Source organism: Morone saxatilis, unplaced genomic scaffold (genome assembly GCF_004916995.1).
Source record: "Morone saxatilis isolate NCDOM2014 unplaced genomic scaffold, NCSU_SB_2.0 Contig16, whole genome shotgun sequence".
Classification (NCBI taxonomy): Eukaryota; Metazoa; Chordata; class Actinopteri; family Moronidae; genus Morone; species Morone saxatilis.
This window is the reverse complement of record NW_023339718.1, coordinates 2,407,656-2,421,776: the sequence shown is the minus strand read 5'-3', so window position 1 is coordinate 2,421,776 and position 14,121 is coordinate 2,407,656. Positions and strand designations below refer to the sequence as shown.

The following is a 14,121-nucleotide window of genomic DNA, read 5'->3' as shown; positions in this document are numbered from 1 at the left end:
TTCGAGTATTATTCTGTTTTTTTCTGATTATATCATTTTGGTTGTTTCGGAGTAATTGTATTTGTGTTTTCTGATAATAACATTTTTTGGTTTTTGTTTCGAGTAATTTATTTTATGGTTTTTTTCGAGTAATTTTTTTGGTTTTTTTCGATAACTCTTTTTTGTTTGTTTTTCGGTAATCTTTTTTTGTTTGTTTTCAGGGCAAAAAATAAATAACTCAAAAAAACACAAATAATTACTCAGAAAAACAAACCAAAAAAATAAATTACCCCGAAAAACAAACCAAAAAATAAATAACTCAAAAAACCACAAATAATTACTCAGAAAAACAACCAAAAAATAAAATAATTGTCTTATTACCACAGTAACAAAACAATACAACACATATAATACAAACATTTCATAATATAAAATAAGACACCAACATGAATTCACGACAGCTTTTTTTATTTTTTATTTTTTTTGTTTTTTTCTGATGCTGGGCCGCGGTGCATGCTGGGAGCAGCTCGTTGGCCTTGGAAACATGGCGTCTCTCTGACAGCTGCAGCCTCTCATTATCTCCTCCAGCCGTTGACACACCGGCCGCCAACGGTCGGATCCTAACGGGCGAAAATGAGCGCACCGCGGATCCCGAAAGGACTGTCGTTTTAACGGCGCGGTGCGAAAATAACGGATTCTAGCCCGGGTGCACACGCCCACTCTGCTCGGTAACGTTATAACGATTAAACCGTACGGTAAGTGGAGCCTCGCTTCCAGCTAACGACACGACCAACCCCGTGTTACGTGCAGAGACGCTGCCGCTACTACCCGCTGTCAGCCACTAAGAACCCGCTCTGAATATACAAGAAACAAAAAAAAACGGCGACGGTTTTAAAAAAAAAAAAAACAACAACACAAAAAAAAAAACGGGCAGTTGTGTTATTGTAGCTCGCTAGCAGGCTAGCTAGGGCGTTTCTGTTTCACTCTGCCACTGAATTTTTAATGTTCGACCCCTTTGGCATCGCTGTCGGAGGAGAGAGCGATGGGCTCCGGGGCTGTAGATTCGTCCCAGTGGCTTTCGGTGAAGGAGGAGACCATTTTCCTCCACGACGGACTCATTCGGGTCACGGATCTGGCCGAACTGCCCAGTGAAATTGGAGTATCGGAGCAGGGGGACACCGAGCAAGAGGTGGGTGAAAAAGCCAACCAACACACCGGTTTTATGTACATGTGAAGACGTATAAATGTAGAGTTCACAGCTGGTGTAAGAGGGCTGTTTGTTTCTTTTAATGATTAATTGTGTTGTGACTGTGAGCCGCAACGCCGCCCTCCACTGATAACGGTTGCGCTAACGTTTGCAAGTTTCCTGCCCTTATATACATGTTATTGACCCGTTGTCAAGGTAGCAGCCGTTGGGAGCTCGCTTCCCGTCAACTCCCTTCAAAATAAAAGTCACGCAACCCCGGTTGCCTGCTTGCGATTTGATCACAAACGCAGCAATGTGTGTAATTAGGTTATTTTTTTATTTATTTTTTTTTGCTGTGTAATTTAATTTGCATATCAGGCTGGGAGCACACACTTCAACTTACCCCCCCTTCCACTTACTTTTTATGTTTTAAAGCTGGTAGCACACACTTTATACGTGTTTTATAATCACTGTCAATCAAGAGTAGCGCACTTAAACGTGACTGGATTTTTGCTCTCCAAACACAAAGAAGCAATGTCATCTCAGATGCTGGATGTAGAAACAGTATGTGTTTTACGTCGCGTTTAGGTTTAACGTGCCATAACGTGGAGTGCGGTTTTTAATCTAGAAAGTGGGCTTTTATTTTGAAGGTTAAATCTGGCAACCGGACGTGAGTGTGTTGTTAGGCTGCGGAGACTTTACGGTGATGCAGGTGGAAACTTCGACCTAACAATGTTACATCCTCGATATTTCGGTACAATACCGCGTAATAAAGGTAGAAATCCGTGTATTCATCAGCCTGTAGAGTACATTTGCCCCAGTGTTGTCTTTTTAATATCTGGTCGGTCGTATATAATGATAAATATTAGACAATAACAGACAGTGACTGGAATTAATGACACCTTATGCATTTATTTCACTATTGTCATTTAGGTCAGCATTAACATTTTAACCAATTCTTATTAAATAACATGTAGAAAAAACATAGAAACATATTAATACATTTACATGTTAAGATAAAGCTGTGTTTGTGCGGCTTAGATACACAAAGGTCTTTTTAATATTATTATTTTAGGACATTCATAATTCAGTTTACATTGTATGCAGAACTGCTGTTAGTACCTTAATCAGTAATTTATTAAGTCATTAGCATCAGTAGTTCTAGTGATAGAAACACAACAGCTGCAGCAATCAGCCACATGGCGTTTATTTACCCTGATAAAAGTATTGAAGCATATGTTCAATCAGCAGCTCCGCACATGACGAACCACTGGTTAATTAATGAATGTGAACAGGTTTCAGTTCGACCTCTCGCCCCTTTTCGTGTTTTCTCATTTCGTTAAGCTCAACAACAGACGTGTGGAGGAGACGCAGCGTCTGACTTTCTGTTTGAGCTGCTCTCTCGAACAAGAACAAACAACGTGGTCGTGCTGGTAAACGTTAACTGACAGCTGGACTTTTCTCTTGGGGGGGAATACACAACATTCATTAATTGCGTACTTTTACATTGGTGTAATCTTCTGCAGGCGATATTTTAACCAAAAACAAGGTGCGTGACACTGTTATCACACTGGACCAAGTTAAATAAATCCATATGGATCTGAATCTCATACCAACATTTACATTTCTGTGCTCCTCTGCGTCTGACCGGGTCACTCGCCGCTGTCTTTCGTAGGTGTTGCGACTATTTTTATCCGCTCGCAGCAGTGTTGTTTTGCCGAGCGAGGTGGAGAAAAGCCCGGCGTCCAGTTGAGGAGTGTTACTGTAACATTAGCAGCATTTCTGAAATCCAATCAATACAAATTGTGCCTGCTAAATGGTGTAATGGGTTTTTTTTTTCTCCCAGTCTGTGATTCGTTGGCCGGAGTGTAATCGATATCTGAATCGCTGCCTAAGTGCACATGAAGCACATTGTTCCACTTGTGATATGTGCCCCGCTACGTCTGACCATCATTTCATAGACACGAGGGTTTATTCTTCTCCAAAAGCTGCTTTGAATGTAAACTTAATCTGTTTCCTGCTGTTCTGTCTTTGCCCCGCAGATTCTAACGTTCGAGACAAAGAACCCGGTAGAGCTCGCTGAGCGTCTGCGTGCCGTCTGTGGGAATCAGAGCAACGCTTACGCCCGACTGCTGGAGTACCGTCTCAATGCTCTGCGCGGCCTGTGGGGGGCGCAGCGGCAGCTGGCCCTGGAGGAGCAGCAGGAGCGAGAGGGAACTGGAGGGGCTGATGAGGAGACCTTGGCCTTGCTCAAAAGACAAGGTCTGCTCCAGCAACCCGAGCAGGCGCCCTTCACTTCCCGTGTCGGTCTGCTGCTGGTCTTCCCTCTTTTACAGTCCCAGACTCGCAGTGACCCGGCGCTCTGCGGTGTCACAGCAGAGGTACTGCTAGCCTGCCTCCGGGACTGCCAGCCGCTCAGCCTCAGCAAAGAGCCCGCCGACTGCCTCAATGGCCTGGAGGGGCTTCTCTGCTCCTGGCTGGAAGATGGTGCCCAGGAGTCAGGCCAACAGGCTCAGCCGCAGATCCTCCACACACACAGACAGAGGGAGAACGCTGCTGCTGCGCTTGTGGCGCTCGCCTGTGCCAGGTGAGGCCATACTTTCTCTCCTCGCTGTCCCGCCTTCGCAATTCTCAGGATCCCTCTGTCGGCTCAGCGAAAGGTTGTTAGAGTAGTAAACACTTTATAAAGTAACAATATGCCATCTGTAAAGAATCTGGCATATTGTTACTTTATAAAGTTTTACTTTGTACGTAACATTACGAGTAAAAAAGTTATTGAGACGTAAGCGCTGTCAAAGTGCCGTGATTAAGTCAGTATCTAGTGAAACACTACTGAGTTATGGCTTTAGTAACTCCACTCACAAGCAGGTCAGTTATTCCTGGCAGCCGAAGCTAAAATAAGCACATAACTGACCAACTGATTAGTTTCTCTCCTCTCTCTCTCTCTCTCTCAGTGTACATGCTACATGAATAATCATGCCTGATTCAGAGCAGCACACTCTATCGCAGTCCCGCTTCAACGTTTCTAGATTAAGAAGTATCTGAACATTGTGCTGACATTTGTGTATCTCCTCAAACAGACTTCCTGCTCTCTGTCGGCTCGCTGTCAGCGCAGTGCTCTGATCTCAAGCTACTGTGGTCTGAACCGAGCGCTGTTTGAAAGAGACACTGGTTTTTGCGTCCTGCTGTAGCTTCAGCTCACGTGCAAACCCTCCCACAGCAATAACAAAATACGTGAAGCTGTGATCGAATGTAATTGATGTGCGTTTGTCCCGCAGAAGAGCAGAACGTGCTCTTTTTTTTGTTGCGTTAGTGGCTGAACTCCGGCTTCTGCTGGTGACAACTGATCTTGACTTGTCAAAACCAGAACTCTCCACTCTTTGTTGAGCCTCTGTTGAGGCTGAGAGCTCTTTGTTGTGGGGAACCATCCAGCCCCGGTGCCTTTTCACCGACGGTGGAAGCTTAATTAAAGAGCTATCAGCTTCACTCCCCCTCGCCGATGACGGGGTCGGTTAGTAAATTCCACCGTGTGAGAAGCGGTAAGTAAACGAAAAGACCGCGGTGTTTACACAGTGAGGTGGAGAAGGGGACAGACACATGACTCATCTGCTGTCTGTCGCCTGTGAACATGTAAACACTGAATCAGACATACATTCCTGTGCAGCACGGGGCAGGAGTCTCCCGGTAACACGCTGGTGACACACAGGACAACGTGTTTTCATCTTTTTAGCTCCCTAAAATGTTGTCATCGCTATAAACATCAATATCAATGAAGACTAATCACAATCGTCATACTGTTTAGGGTTGCAATGGTTACTGAAGTAGATTAGATGTCAGTTTTTAAAAGTATTTAATAATTAATTGATTCGTTGTTTTTGAGTAATTTAATGTTTTTTTTCCAAATTCTGTGATTTCTCTGAATATTTCCAGGTTTTTTAGTCCTCTGTGACAGTAAACTGAATATTTTTTGGGTTGTGGACAAAAAAAAAGACATTTGAAGACGTCAGTTTGGTCTTTGGGAAATAGTAATCAACCCTTTTCACCATTTTCTGACCAGACAAGTGAAGCGGTCGACAGATTAATAGATAATGCAAATAATCGTGAGTTGCCCCTCTGATATTGTTAAATCTGTCCTTTCATTTTCCGTTTTAGCCCAGCTGAAGACATTTTCCAAAGCTGCAGTTAGAAAAAAGACTGCCAGAACAGCACTTCAGGAGACCTAACATAGTTTTTCTCCCTGAATATAGAATTAGTTGAATGTATTCAGTTAATATCAGTCTTGGATGAGGCAAAGCTGTAAATGAACACTGCACAAACTTAAGTAGGTTGCTCATTACACCCTGCAGAAAGCCACAGAGAAAAATAAGCTCTCCGCAGCACACTAAAGGAAAAGATTCTTTTATTCACATTAAAAAAAGATTGCTTTTTAATTCCCAACACATTCCATCGGATCCCCTCCGCAATTCAAGCCAGTATTATTCCACTTAGAGCTCCAGTGGAACTGTGTAATAATGAACTTTTACTTTATTCTACTAATTCTCCAGGGGATCTCTGAAGACCTTCATCCACACAGTCCACCTGCTGCAGAAACAAACCGATCTGGGCCAGCTCCCTGTGTCAGATGTCCTGTACAGGTAAGGATAGTACTTCAGTTCAACTGCACAACGGTTATTAGTGACTTTCTCTGTGTGTAACCTCCTCTGTGTCCTGCGTCAGACTTTTGCTCCTGGAAGGAGGCCCGGGCTCTCCATCCTGCCTCCTGGGGGGCAAACACAGTGTGTCCTGGGGTTTTGAGGACATGCTGCCCACACCTGATAATTCTGCTGGAGGAGCAGAGAGTAAAGGTAAAAAGAAACATTTCTATAAACTTGTTGTGATCGGTTTTACATTTCGAAAACCACAAATTCTGAATAAGAGGTCACAGCAGTTCCTTCATGTGGTTGTGATAGATTATATCTTGTACACATCAGTGTCGAGTTTTCTGGCTCGCAGGTTGTGAAGAGAGCTGTGCTTGCCATATTTCCCATCATAACACTGCCCTTTTTGATTTATTTATTCAACTTTACATTATTTATAATGCCCTTTGCGTGAAATGCATGAATTGTGTGAAATCCAAACCAAAATGGGAGGGGTTGGGTGTCAGTGCCTGGTACAAGGCTCATTTGACCTCATTTTACTGTACAGTGTAACTCAGGGGAAGAGCTGTGACTGAGACGTTTAGGCGTAAAGCAGACGAGGGGAGAGTGTATTCAGTCTCCAGAAATCCATCTCCTGACCTTGTAGAGTGATGGAAGCTGATCTGGGCATATAGCCATAGAGCAGGTTCGCATATTTACATTTTAAACGGACACTAAATCAGTTTCTCAGATATCTGGAGGCATCACGGTCCTCCAAATGAAAAATAAGCAAAACAAACAGATCCCTTGACCTTGTTCAGCATCAGTACTCTCTGCTCGCACTCTCCACTTCGTCCAATATCTCCTTGATACCTCCTCTTACTTTCCCATTCCTATAACCTGTCATCTGTCCGTCATTAACCTTATATTGAATTATTTTTGTCCCTGTGTCTTGCAGACACTGACCTAGGGCGATGTCTCGCCACAGACGGACTCTATCTGTATACCACTAACTCCTCTGGGAGAGGACTCAGCAAGCTGGGCTCTGGTTTACACGGCACACTGAGGTAATATGACACTGCTTCCCCCCTGCCTTTCTTTATCCACAGCATTTAGAGAACAGCGAACACTAAAAATACCCTTATCACTTACCCATCCCAATGCAACAATGGTGCTGTTTCCTGGAGAACTTTAGACCAATATCTGCAGTACACAGTCACATCCTCCTCAGTCTTTGATTGATTTGGTTGATTCCCAAAAGAGACCAAAGTGTGTGTGCCCTGCATCTTAATTCCATGCTGTGGTAGCAAATTACTCATTTTGTAAGCAGAAGGCGGCTTCCTTCCATGTGCTAGATGAACCAGTATACTGTTTTTAATTTCCTCCAGTATGGTTTTTGCCACAGAGAGCGGTCTGGTTGGGACCAAGCTGTGTAGCGTGTACTGAGAGGGGAGCCCTATTAACTGCGTACACCTCTTACCAACAGTAAAATCTTTATAACGCAACAATTAATAACCCACAACTAACTCCCTTTAACAAGGCAAAAGACCATAGCACACAACCATTTATGAGAGCACTGAATATAGTAAACAAGATGCTTCATTTTGTGGAAAGGGATTGGGATTTTAATGTCTGCAGAGAACACAATCAATTTGTAGGTGACGTGTACGTGTGTGTGTGATCCTCTGTTGGTTCTCCACTAACGAGATCAGATCCAAGTGTCTCAGCCGGGCCTTCGACAAAAAGGTCTGCCTTAAAGCAGAAAAACAAAGTATTAAAATAGAACACAATACAGAGCACAGAAATAGATGCACTGTTTTCGTTCGTGCAGGGGTTTTGTGTACTGTCGAAATGAAGAGTTGGAGCCTGGCTGGGTGGTGTTCAGCAGCGGTCGTCTCCTCCACCGTCCCTCCTCCTTTGATGCCAAGCCTCATCAGCTGTGCCAGGTCATTGACCCCTTCACCCTGCAGGTATTGTATACTTTCGTTCGACTGTATTTCAGTTCGATAATGAATCGTTCCGTTAATTTGACATTGTAATTTCATTTTCAGCACGATTCTCGCATAAATTCTTATTTGTCATTCAAATGCTGTTTTATTATCCCATTATGCAACATTAAAATGATTTCATCATACAAACAAGGCACGAAGGCTCACAATGGGGCAGCATTTCTCTCTATTCAGGATGCAATAACGCAAGTATAAGAGATGAAGAGGCAGGATAGGGAACAGCAATAAACATACATGACTTCGTAGAAAGACGAGGGCCATATAAAAGCTATTTTCAGTCTAATTGGGGCCATTAAAATCCAACCAGCGCTTAAAAGTTCAGTTGAAATGACAAGCATAGCCGTAGCCAAGGCTAATGTTAGTTGTGCCATTTCCAGGTGTGCCAGATTGTGCCCATGCCAGCCCATCACTTCCCTGTGGGCAGCAGCATGACCACGCTGCACCTCTGTTCAGATGGCACCTATCTGTACTGGGTCTGGTCCCCAGCCAGTCTCAATGAGAAGACGCAGAAAGGCCATTCTGTCTTCATGGATGTCTTTCACCTGTCTGTGAGTAATACATGGCCTGCAATATTCAGTATGTTCAGCTGTATGCAGTTTGTTTGTGTCTTTGATGTCTTCTCTCCCCCCTGTCCACGGTGCAGACAGAGACAGGGTTGTGTGTTGCAGACATCTTGCAGGAGAGGGTTATTCTTACTCGCAAGGAAGGCGAGTCTTCAAAGTGCTTGAATGAGCTTCTCTTGAGTCGAATGTCACGCTTCCGGGCCTCCCATTCTGCCACATTGGCTGCTCTAACAGGCTCTGCGATCACCAACACTGTCAAAGAGGAACAGTCTGGTAATTTATCAGCAAGACTCATAAACTTATAGCCCTCTAAAAATGATATATGGTTATACAAATATTTTCTGGTGACATTTCTCTGTTGTTAACTCTTGTATAGCTGTCAACACTAGCTGTGGGCTCCCTCTGAAGACCCTGAGAAAGACACCTATGTATGTGTGCGGGACTTATTTAGTGATGCTGGTCTCACCCCCTGGTGTATCTGGGAGCTCTGCCACACGCTCCCTATTTGGGGGTACCAGCAGCCTGTCCTCTCTCAAAAGTAAGAGCACATGGAGACACTATAGATTTCTTTCATCATTAGTCCTGAGAGTTTTGCTGTGATTTATTTTTGTATTTTTGATTAAATGTGAGACACTACAAGCAAAAACATCTATGTGTTAAAACCTTACTCACCTGTTGTGTCTCCCTTTAATACGGCTTGAAGTCCTTTTGTAAAGATTGATGATAGTTAGTTACATTCATACACACATAACATTTGAATATAGACATTTACAAGTTCCGGTAAAACAAAATAGCATTATTTGTGATTGAATAATCAATGAAAGGTTTAGTATATGGTGTTATCAGTGATAGTAACTTTTCATCTTGTGTCAGTATTAGCCTCCAGCCTGGTTTTTAACCTGGCTGACGGTCAGTTCAGCAGCCGTGCAGACCTCATTGATGCTCCTGGCAGTTCTTTAGGAAGGGGAGCTCAGGTGGCTGGACTTGGTGAGCTCAACTTTCTTCCCATTATGCTGTTATGTGTTGAACTCAGTCACACAATGCATTTGCAGTTTAAGTGACATTTTTTTCTGTAATCTCTGGCTTCATAGGAGCATGTTACGATGCACTGAACAACTTGATCTGGACGTGCTCCAGTGATTACATAGATCAATGGTGCAATCCTGGGAACCAAGCCTTTCATCATGTGTGCCATAGGCTCGGTGTTAGCCATGTCATCAAAGAACCCAAAGGTAGATAAAAACATAGCCCAAAACCACCAGATGCTGTTTGTGTGCGGTCAAGTCAGAAATTTGAACATCTGTAAAAACTTTCCTTTCACAGAGGAAACTGTGGCCACTGGTGAGGTGATCAACCAGCTACTTCATCATGTAGGTGCTATGTGTATCCACCAGCTCAACCTGCTGGCAGCCAGCAGCAACAGCCTGCCCCTGGGGGCCCTACTCGGTAAACAACATCCCATCGAGGCCCGTCACTTTAGCAGCATCTGTGACATTATGGAGAAGGCCATGGTCAATGGCGACACCTGCATCATCCGCTGCATTCTGGTGGTATTCCAGGTCAGTTTGAGTTGCAGCTGGGGACAGTTTGGCACAAAACGACCGAGCCATTTTCTGTGTTTTGGAGTAATTTCTTTGTCTGCCCTCTCCAGGTGGTATTTAGGTTTTTTAATCCTCAGTCGGAGCAGAATAGGGAGAGTGTGCGTCGTTCGGGTCTACTCCTGTGGCAGCTACTCATGGCTCCAGTGGATCAGATAGGATCAGAGATTCAGAAAGAGGTGTGCCTGGCCATCAGGTACGTCATAAAACAGAAATAACTTTAAGTGCTTTCGTAAAATCAGTGGTCATAATGATATTCAAATGGGCCTTCTTTTTTTTTACCTCCTCTCTGTCTCTGTAGCTCAGGCCTGAATACTTTGTACCAGGGGGAGGCTGAACTTAACAAACTGCTGAAACTGGTTTTAACTGAAGGTGATTAAGACACTACTGTAAATATAACTGGCACTTTAACTGTTTTGTGGTGAATATATATAATAATCTGTGTATTTGTGTGTGATACTAGGTGAAAGGAACAGTGGCCTGTCTCAACTTCGTGATGTCATCCTTACCAACTTGGCAGACCAACTGCAGAAGAATAGATTTGGGAGTGAAGAAGACGACCACTACAGGTAAGTGGCCAGCCTTCAACTATGGGGTAGCATCATTTCCCAGAGCCTTTGATAAGCAACACAGAACAATGTCAGAGCTTGGTTTAAAAACTTAGCTTCCTGTAGTTGTTTACAGTGATAGAAATCCATCTCTTTTACAGATTGAGTGATGAACTGCTGCACTGTATCCTCAAGACTGTAGTCCGGGAGTCCTGCCTCCTCATTACCAAATGTCAGACTGTCGCCCGAGACGATTTCCAGAAGCTGCTCTCCACTGTGCCAGTACGAATTTCAGTTCAGCAGAACGAAATGCCATCTGTGGTGACTAAGATCACACGTTTTGTGAAATTCCACTTTTACAAACATGAGATGGTTTTTCCCTCTCTGTAGGTGGTCTCACCTAGTCTGCGCTACCTCATGGCTGTCCAGAACCACCTCCTCAGTAACACCATTCTTATCCGTCCGGACGATAACGACGACAGTGACAGCTCCCTACAAGGGGAAACAATGAAGGTACAGGTAAACATCCCCTTTAAATACCCCTACCTCTGTGCACGTGGAGTCTTTTGTCGTGTCAGTCAATGAGAGACCAATCCACCAAACGGAGCCACGGGAGATGAATGTTATGTTATGGCACTGCATAGTAATCTATGGCCATAATGCAGTCTGATGATATCTGTTAAGAGTGTTATATTAACTAAGGATGTGTTGTTTTTAAATATCACCAACCATGATTACTTATGAAAGAATGAAGATTGTGCTAATATATGGATCTTTTTTTTATCTGTTGACATAAATGTAAAGAAATGATGTGTGTACACTTTCCATATTGCATGAAAGAGATATGATCTTCTTGGAAGCAGTGGTTACGTAAGTGTGGGCCTGTGCTGTGTGTGATCCTCAGGAGCTGCAAAGTAGTATCCTGTCCCTAGCCACTAAGATCCTGGTGGGATGTGATGAAGTGCTGGAGACCCTGCAGCAGGTGACCACGGCTCTAATTAACAGCGACATCCCTGACAGAGAAACCAGGTGAACCTTTAACTGCATCTTTTGTAAAAGTACCTTTTCAGGCTGGAAAAATGACCCCTTGTTCAGCTGCAGGATACTTTTAAAATCTACTACCCACTTATTTTATTGGGCAGACTTTTGAAGTCAATGTGTATTACCATAAAACCATAATGTAACTGACAAAAATAAAACCAGACATGATGTTCTCTTGGCTGGCTCTAATGCACTATTCCACCGTGAAACAGGATTTAGCTAAACCTGAGTAATGCTTTAGCCTCCTTTCAAAAAAGAATAAAAGAGTCCATGAGAAATCATTTATGGACGCAGGTTTTTAAAACACTGCGGCTTTGTTTTACCTCTTCAAAATCTCCCCATTTTTACCTCAGTGTTCTGCCTAAGAATCCATCACGTTAACATTCATGTTTTTTCGTTCTCTGTTCTTGTTGTTCAGGTTGAAAGGCTTGGAGCAGGTAACTAAGGCCACCATGCTTGGGCACCTGCTGCCAGTGTTGCTCACCACTTTGATGCACCCCAACCTGCAGACCCTCACTCTCGCTGATGCCCTCATGCCTCAGTTGGTGCAGCTGGTCCTCTACACCAGCCAGGTTGGAGTCTTGCCAATCCAAAAGGCAATTCTTGCATTAAATGAATTTCTTTTTTTCCTTGGGTAGAAAAAACAGTCATCTTTAAAGTACTTGTTTTCATTTTGTTTTCCAGACTGCCCTGTTACTAAAGACACAGTCTCCACTTTTCACTGAAGAGCCTCCACTTATGGGTGGCTCTCTAGGACCGGCGGCGAAGGCATGTGCTGCTGATGACAAGTAAGTTTTCTGGAGGTCCACCATCAGTAAAGTGGCAACTGAATAATTGCTAGCTGTTTTGTCTGTCAAAAGCTTTGTTTTCTAATTTGTCTGTATCCTTGATATAAGAATTCTTGACGAACGCGAGGAGCCAGGTTTCCTGACTGGACTGAAGATCCCTGCCCCGTGGGCTGCTGGGAAGACTGTAGAGACAGTGCACCCTGTGAGGGACAATTACAAGTTCAAGGAGACGGTACACATCCCAGGAGCCCGCTGCCTGTACCTTCGCTTTGATTCTCGCTGCTCCTCACAGTATGACTATGACAAGGTATTGACTCCCTTCGCTCTTACATACACTGTGTGCAATTTGTCAAGCACTGCGAAGCTCTGGTTGGGGATATTTTACATTCTTATGTTCTCTGATATTTTAGTTGGTGATCTATGCTGGTCCCAACACCAACAGTCGTAAAGTGACAGAGTATGGAGGGAACACTCTGGGATATGGAAGTCGCAGTGTTCTGGGGACAGGATGGCCCAAAGATCTTGTCAAGGTAAAAGAAGTTGTTTTGCACACATGAACAGTGAACAGGTACTGCCCATACATTCTTGAAGAGCTACATTTTTTTTCTGTGTCCTGTTTTAGGTTGAAGGAGACACTGTGACGTTTTCTTTCGAGATGAGGAGTGGGCGAGAACACAACACCCCCGATAAAGCCATGTGGGGTTTCTCCTGCACTGTCAGAGCTCAGGTAATGACCGGCATGTCCCAAACATCTGTATTTAAGGTTGTTTAATCATACTGGCAGTGTAAAACATGAAGAACGCCTGCTAATTCTGAGGATGCTATTTGTTTTTGTTTTCAGGAGTCGTCAGAGGATGTCTCCGGAGGCCTCCCCTTCCTGGCAGACTTGGCACTGGGTCTGTCAGTGCTAGCCTGCTCGATGCTCCGCATTCTGTATAACGGGCCAGAGGTGACAAGAGAGGAGGAAGCCTGCCACGATTTGCTCTGCTCAAAGCTGCTGCAAAGGTGACGCAGCTAAATAAAAATACCACAAAATGTCCCCCAGTGATTATTGATTGTGATAAATATAGCGCAGTGCTCTTCAGTGGTATGTAGTTGAACACAGAAAACTATGGTTGCTAAGGTGACATGCTTTGTTCTGTTCTTTTTATTTTTAGGTGTCAGTGGCAGGTGGAAGCAAATGGTGCAATCTCTCCTGCCCTCACGCCCAGCCCGTCACCTCTGCCACTCACTATCGAGGAGGACCGGGAGTTCACGTACCCCTCTGATGTGCTGATCCCACCCCCAGGCCTCATGCCAGGGACCTACTTTGACTTGCCTCGTATCCGCCTCCCTCCGGGCATCATGGGTAGGCTACGAGAGGTGTCCGGAAGGGCTCGACCACAGTTTCGTCCTAGCATCAAGTAAGAGGGTCACACTATCACAGCACATATGAATATTTTTCTAGACTGGTCCTCAAATGATCGACATATCCCTTGTGATTCTGATTAGGCTGACACATTCTTCTTTAAAATGGAATATCTTGGCTTTTGTATGCCTTCCAGCTTTGTTCATAGAGTGAATTTTTGATTTAGTTCTGATAGTTGTTTTCAAGATATTGGTTTCCTCTCGGCATTGCAGCTCTCCCTATTCATAGTTAGTTAGTTTCTGAATGTTAATTGGATAAGGGAGGTGATACTGCTTTAAAATGGTGACGATAGATACCCTGTGTATGTGTGTGTGTGTGTGTGTGTGTGTGTATATGTATATGTATATATATATATATATATATGTGTGTGTGTGTATATATATGT

General features: G+C 43.9%; 1 protein-coding gene across 2 annotated transcripts in view; it reads left to right on the top strand.

Moving 5' to 3' along the window:
- Nucleotides 1–500: 500 nt before the first annotated feature.
- Nucleotides 501–14,121, top strand: part of LOC118325148 (probable E3 ubiquitin-protein ligase HECTD4) — a 36,801-nt gene continuing 23,180 nt past the window's right edge. The window contains exons 1-25 of one of the 2 annotated variants that reach the window (XM_035657719.1): nucleotides 501–1,168; nucleotides 3,208–3,752; nucleotides 5,710–5,799; nucleotides 5,882–6,009; nucleotides 6,740–6,848; nucleotides 7,613–7,751; nucleotides 8,168–8,338; nucleotides 8,434–8,626; nucleotides 8,730–8,891; nucleotides 9,227–9,340; nucleotides 9,445–9,585; nucleotides 9,677–9,912; nucleotides 10,005–10,147; nucleotides 10,253–10,323; nucleotides 10,415–10,520; nucleotides 10,661–10,781; nucleotides 10,890–11,012; nucleotides 11,404–11,528; nucleotides 11,959–12,112; nucleotides 12,225–12,328; nucleotides 12,437–12,635; nucleotides 12,739–12,858; nucleotides 12,951–13,055; nucleotides 13,170–13,333; nucleotides 13,486–13,731. In XM_035657719.1, coding sequence (XP_035513612.1) covers nucleotides 1,022–1,168; nucleotides 3,208–3,752; nucleotides 5,710–5,799; nucleotides 5,882–6,009; nucleotides 6,740–6,848; nucleotides 7,613–7,751; nucleotides 8,168–8,338; nucleotides 8,434–8,626; nucleotides 8,730–8,891; nucleotides 9,227–9,340; nucleotides 9,445–9,585; nucleotides 9,677–9,912; nucleotides 10,005–10,147; nucleotides 10,253–10,323; nucleotides 10,415–10,520; nucleotides 10,661–10,781; nucleotides 10,890–11,012; nucleotides 11,404–11,528; nucleotides 11,959–12,112; nucleotides 12,225–12,328; nucleotides 12,437–12,635; nucleotides 12,739–12,858; nucleotides 12,951–13,055; nucleotides 13,170–13,333; nucleotides 13,486–13,731 — 3,956 coding nt within the window. In that variant the 5' untranslated portion in view covers nucleotides 501–1,021. Of the gene's footprint in view, nucleotides 1,169–3,207; nucleotides 3,753–5,709; nucleotides 5,800–5,881; nucleotides 6,010–6,739; nucleotides 6,849–7,612; nucleotides 7,752–8,167; nucleotides 8,339–8,433; nucleotides 8,627–8,729; nucleotides 8,892–9,226; nucleotides 9,341–9,444; nucleotides 9,586–9,676; nucleotides 9,913–10,004; nucleotides 10,148–10,252; nucleotides 10,324–10,414; nucleotides 10,521–10,660; nucleotides 10,782–10,889; nucleotides 11,019–11,403; nucleotides 11,529–11,958; nucleotides 12,113–12,224; nucleotides 12,329–12,436; nucleotides 12,636–12,738; nucleotides 12,859–12,950; nucleotides 13,056–13,169; nucleotides 13,334–13,485; nucleotides 13,732–14,121 lie in introns of both variants that reach the window. The other variant, XM_035657718.1, reaches the window with a different exon arrangement.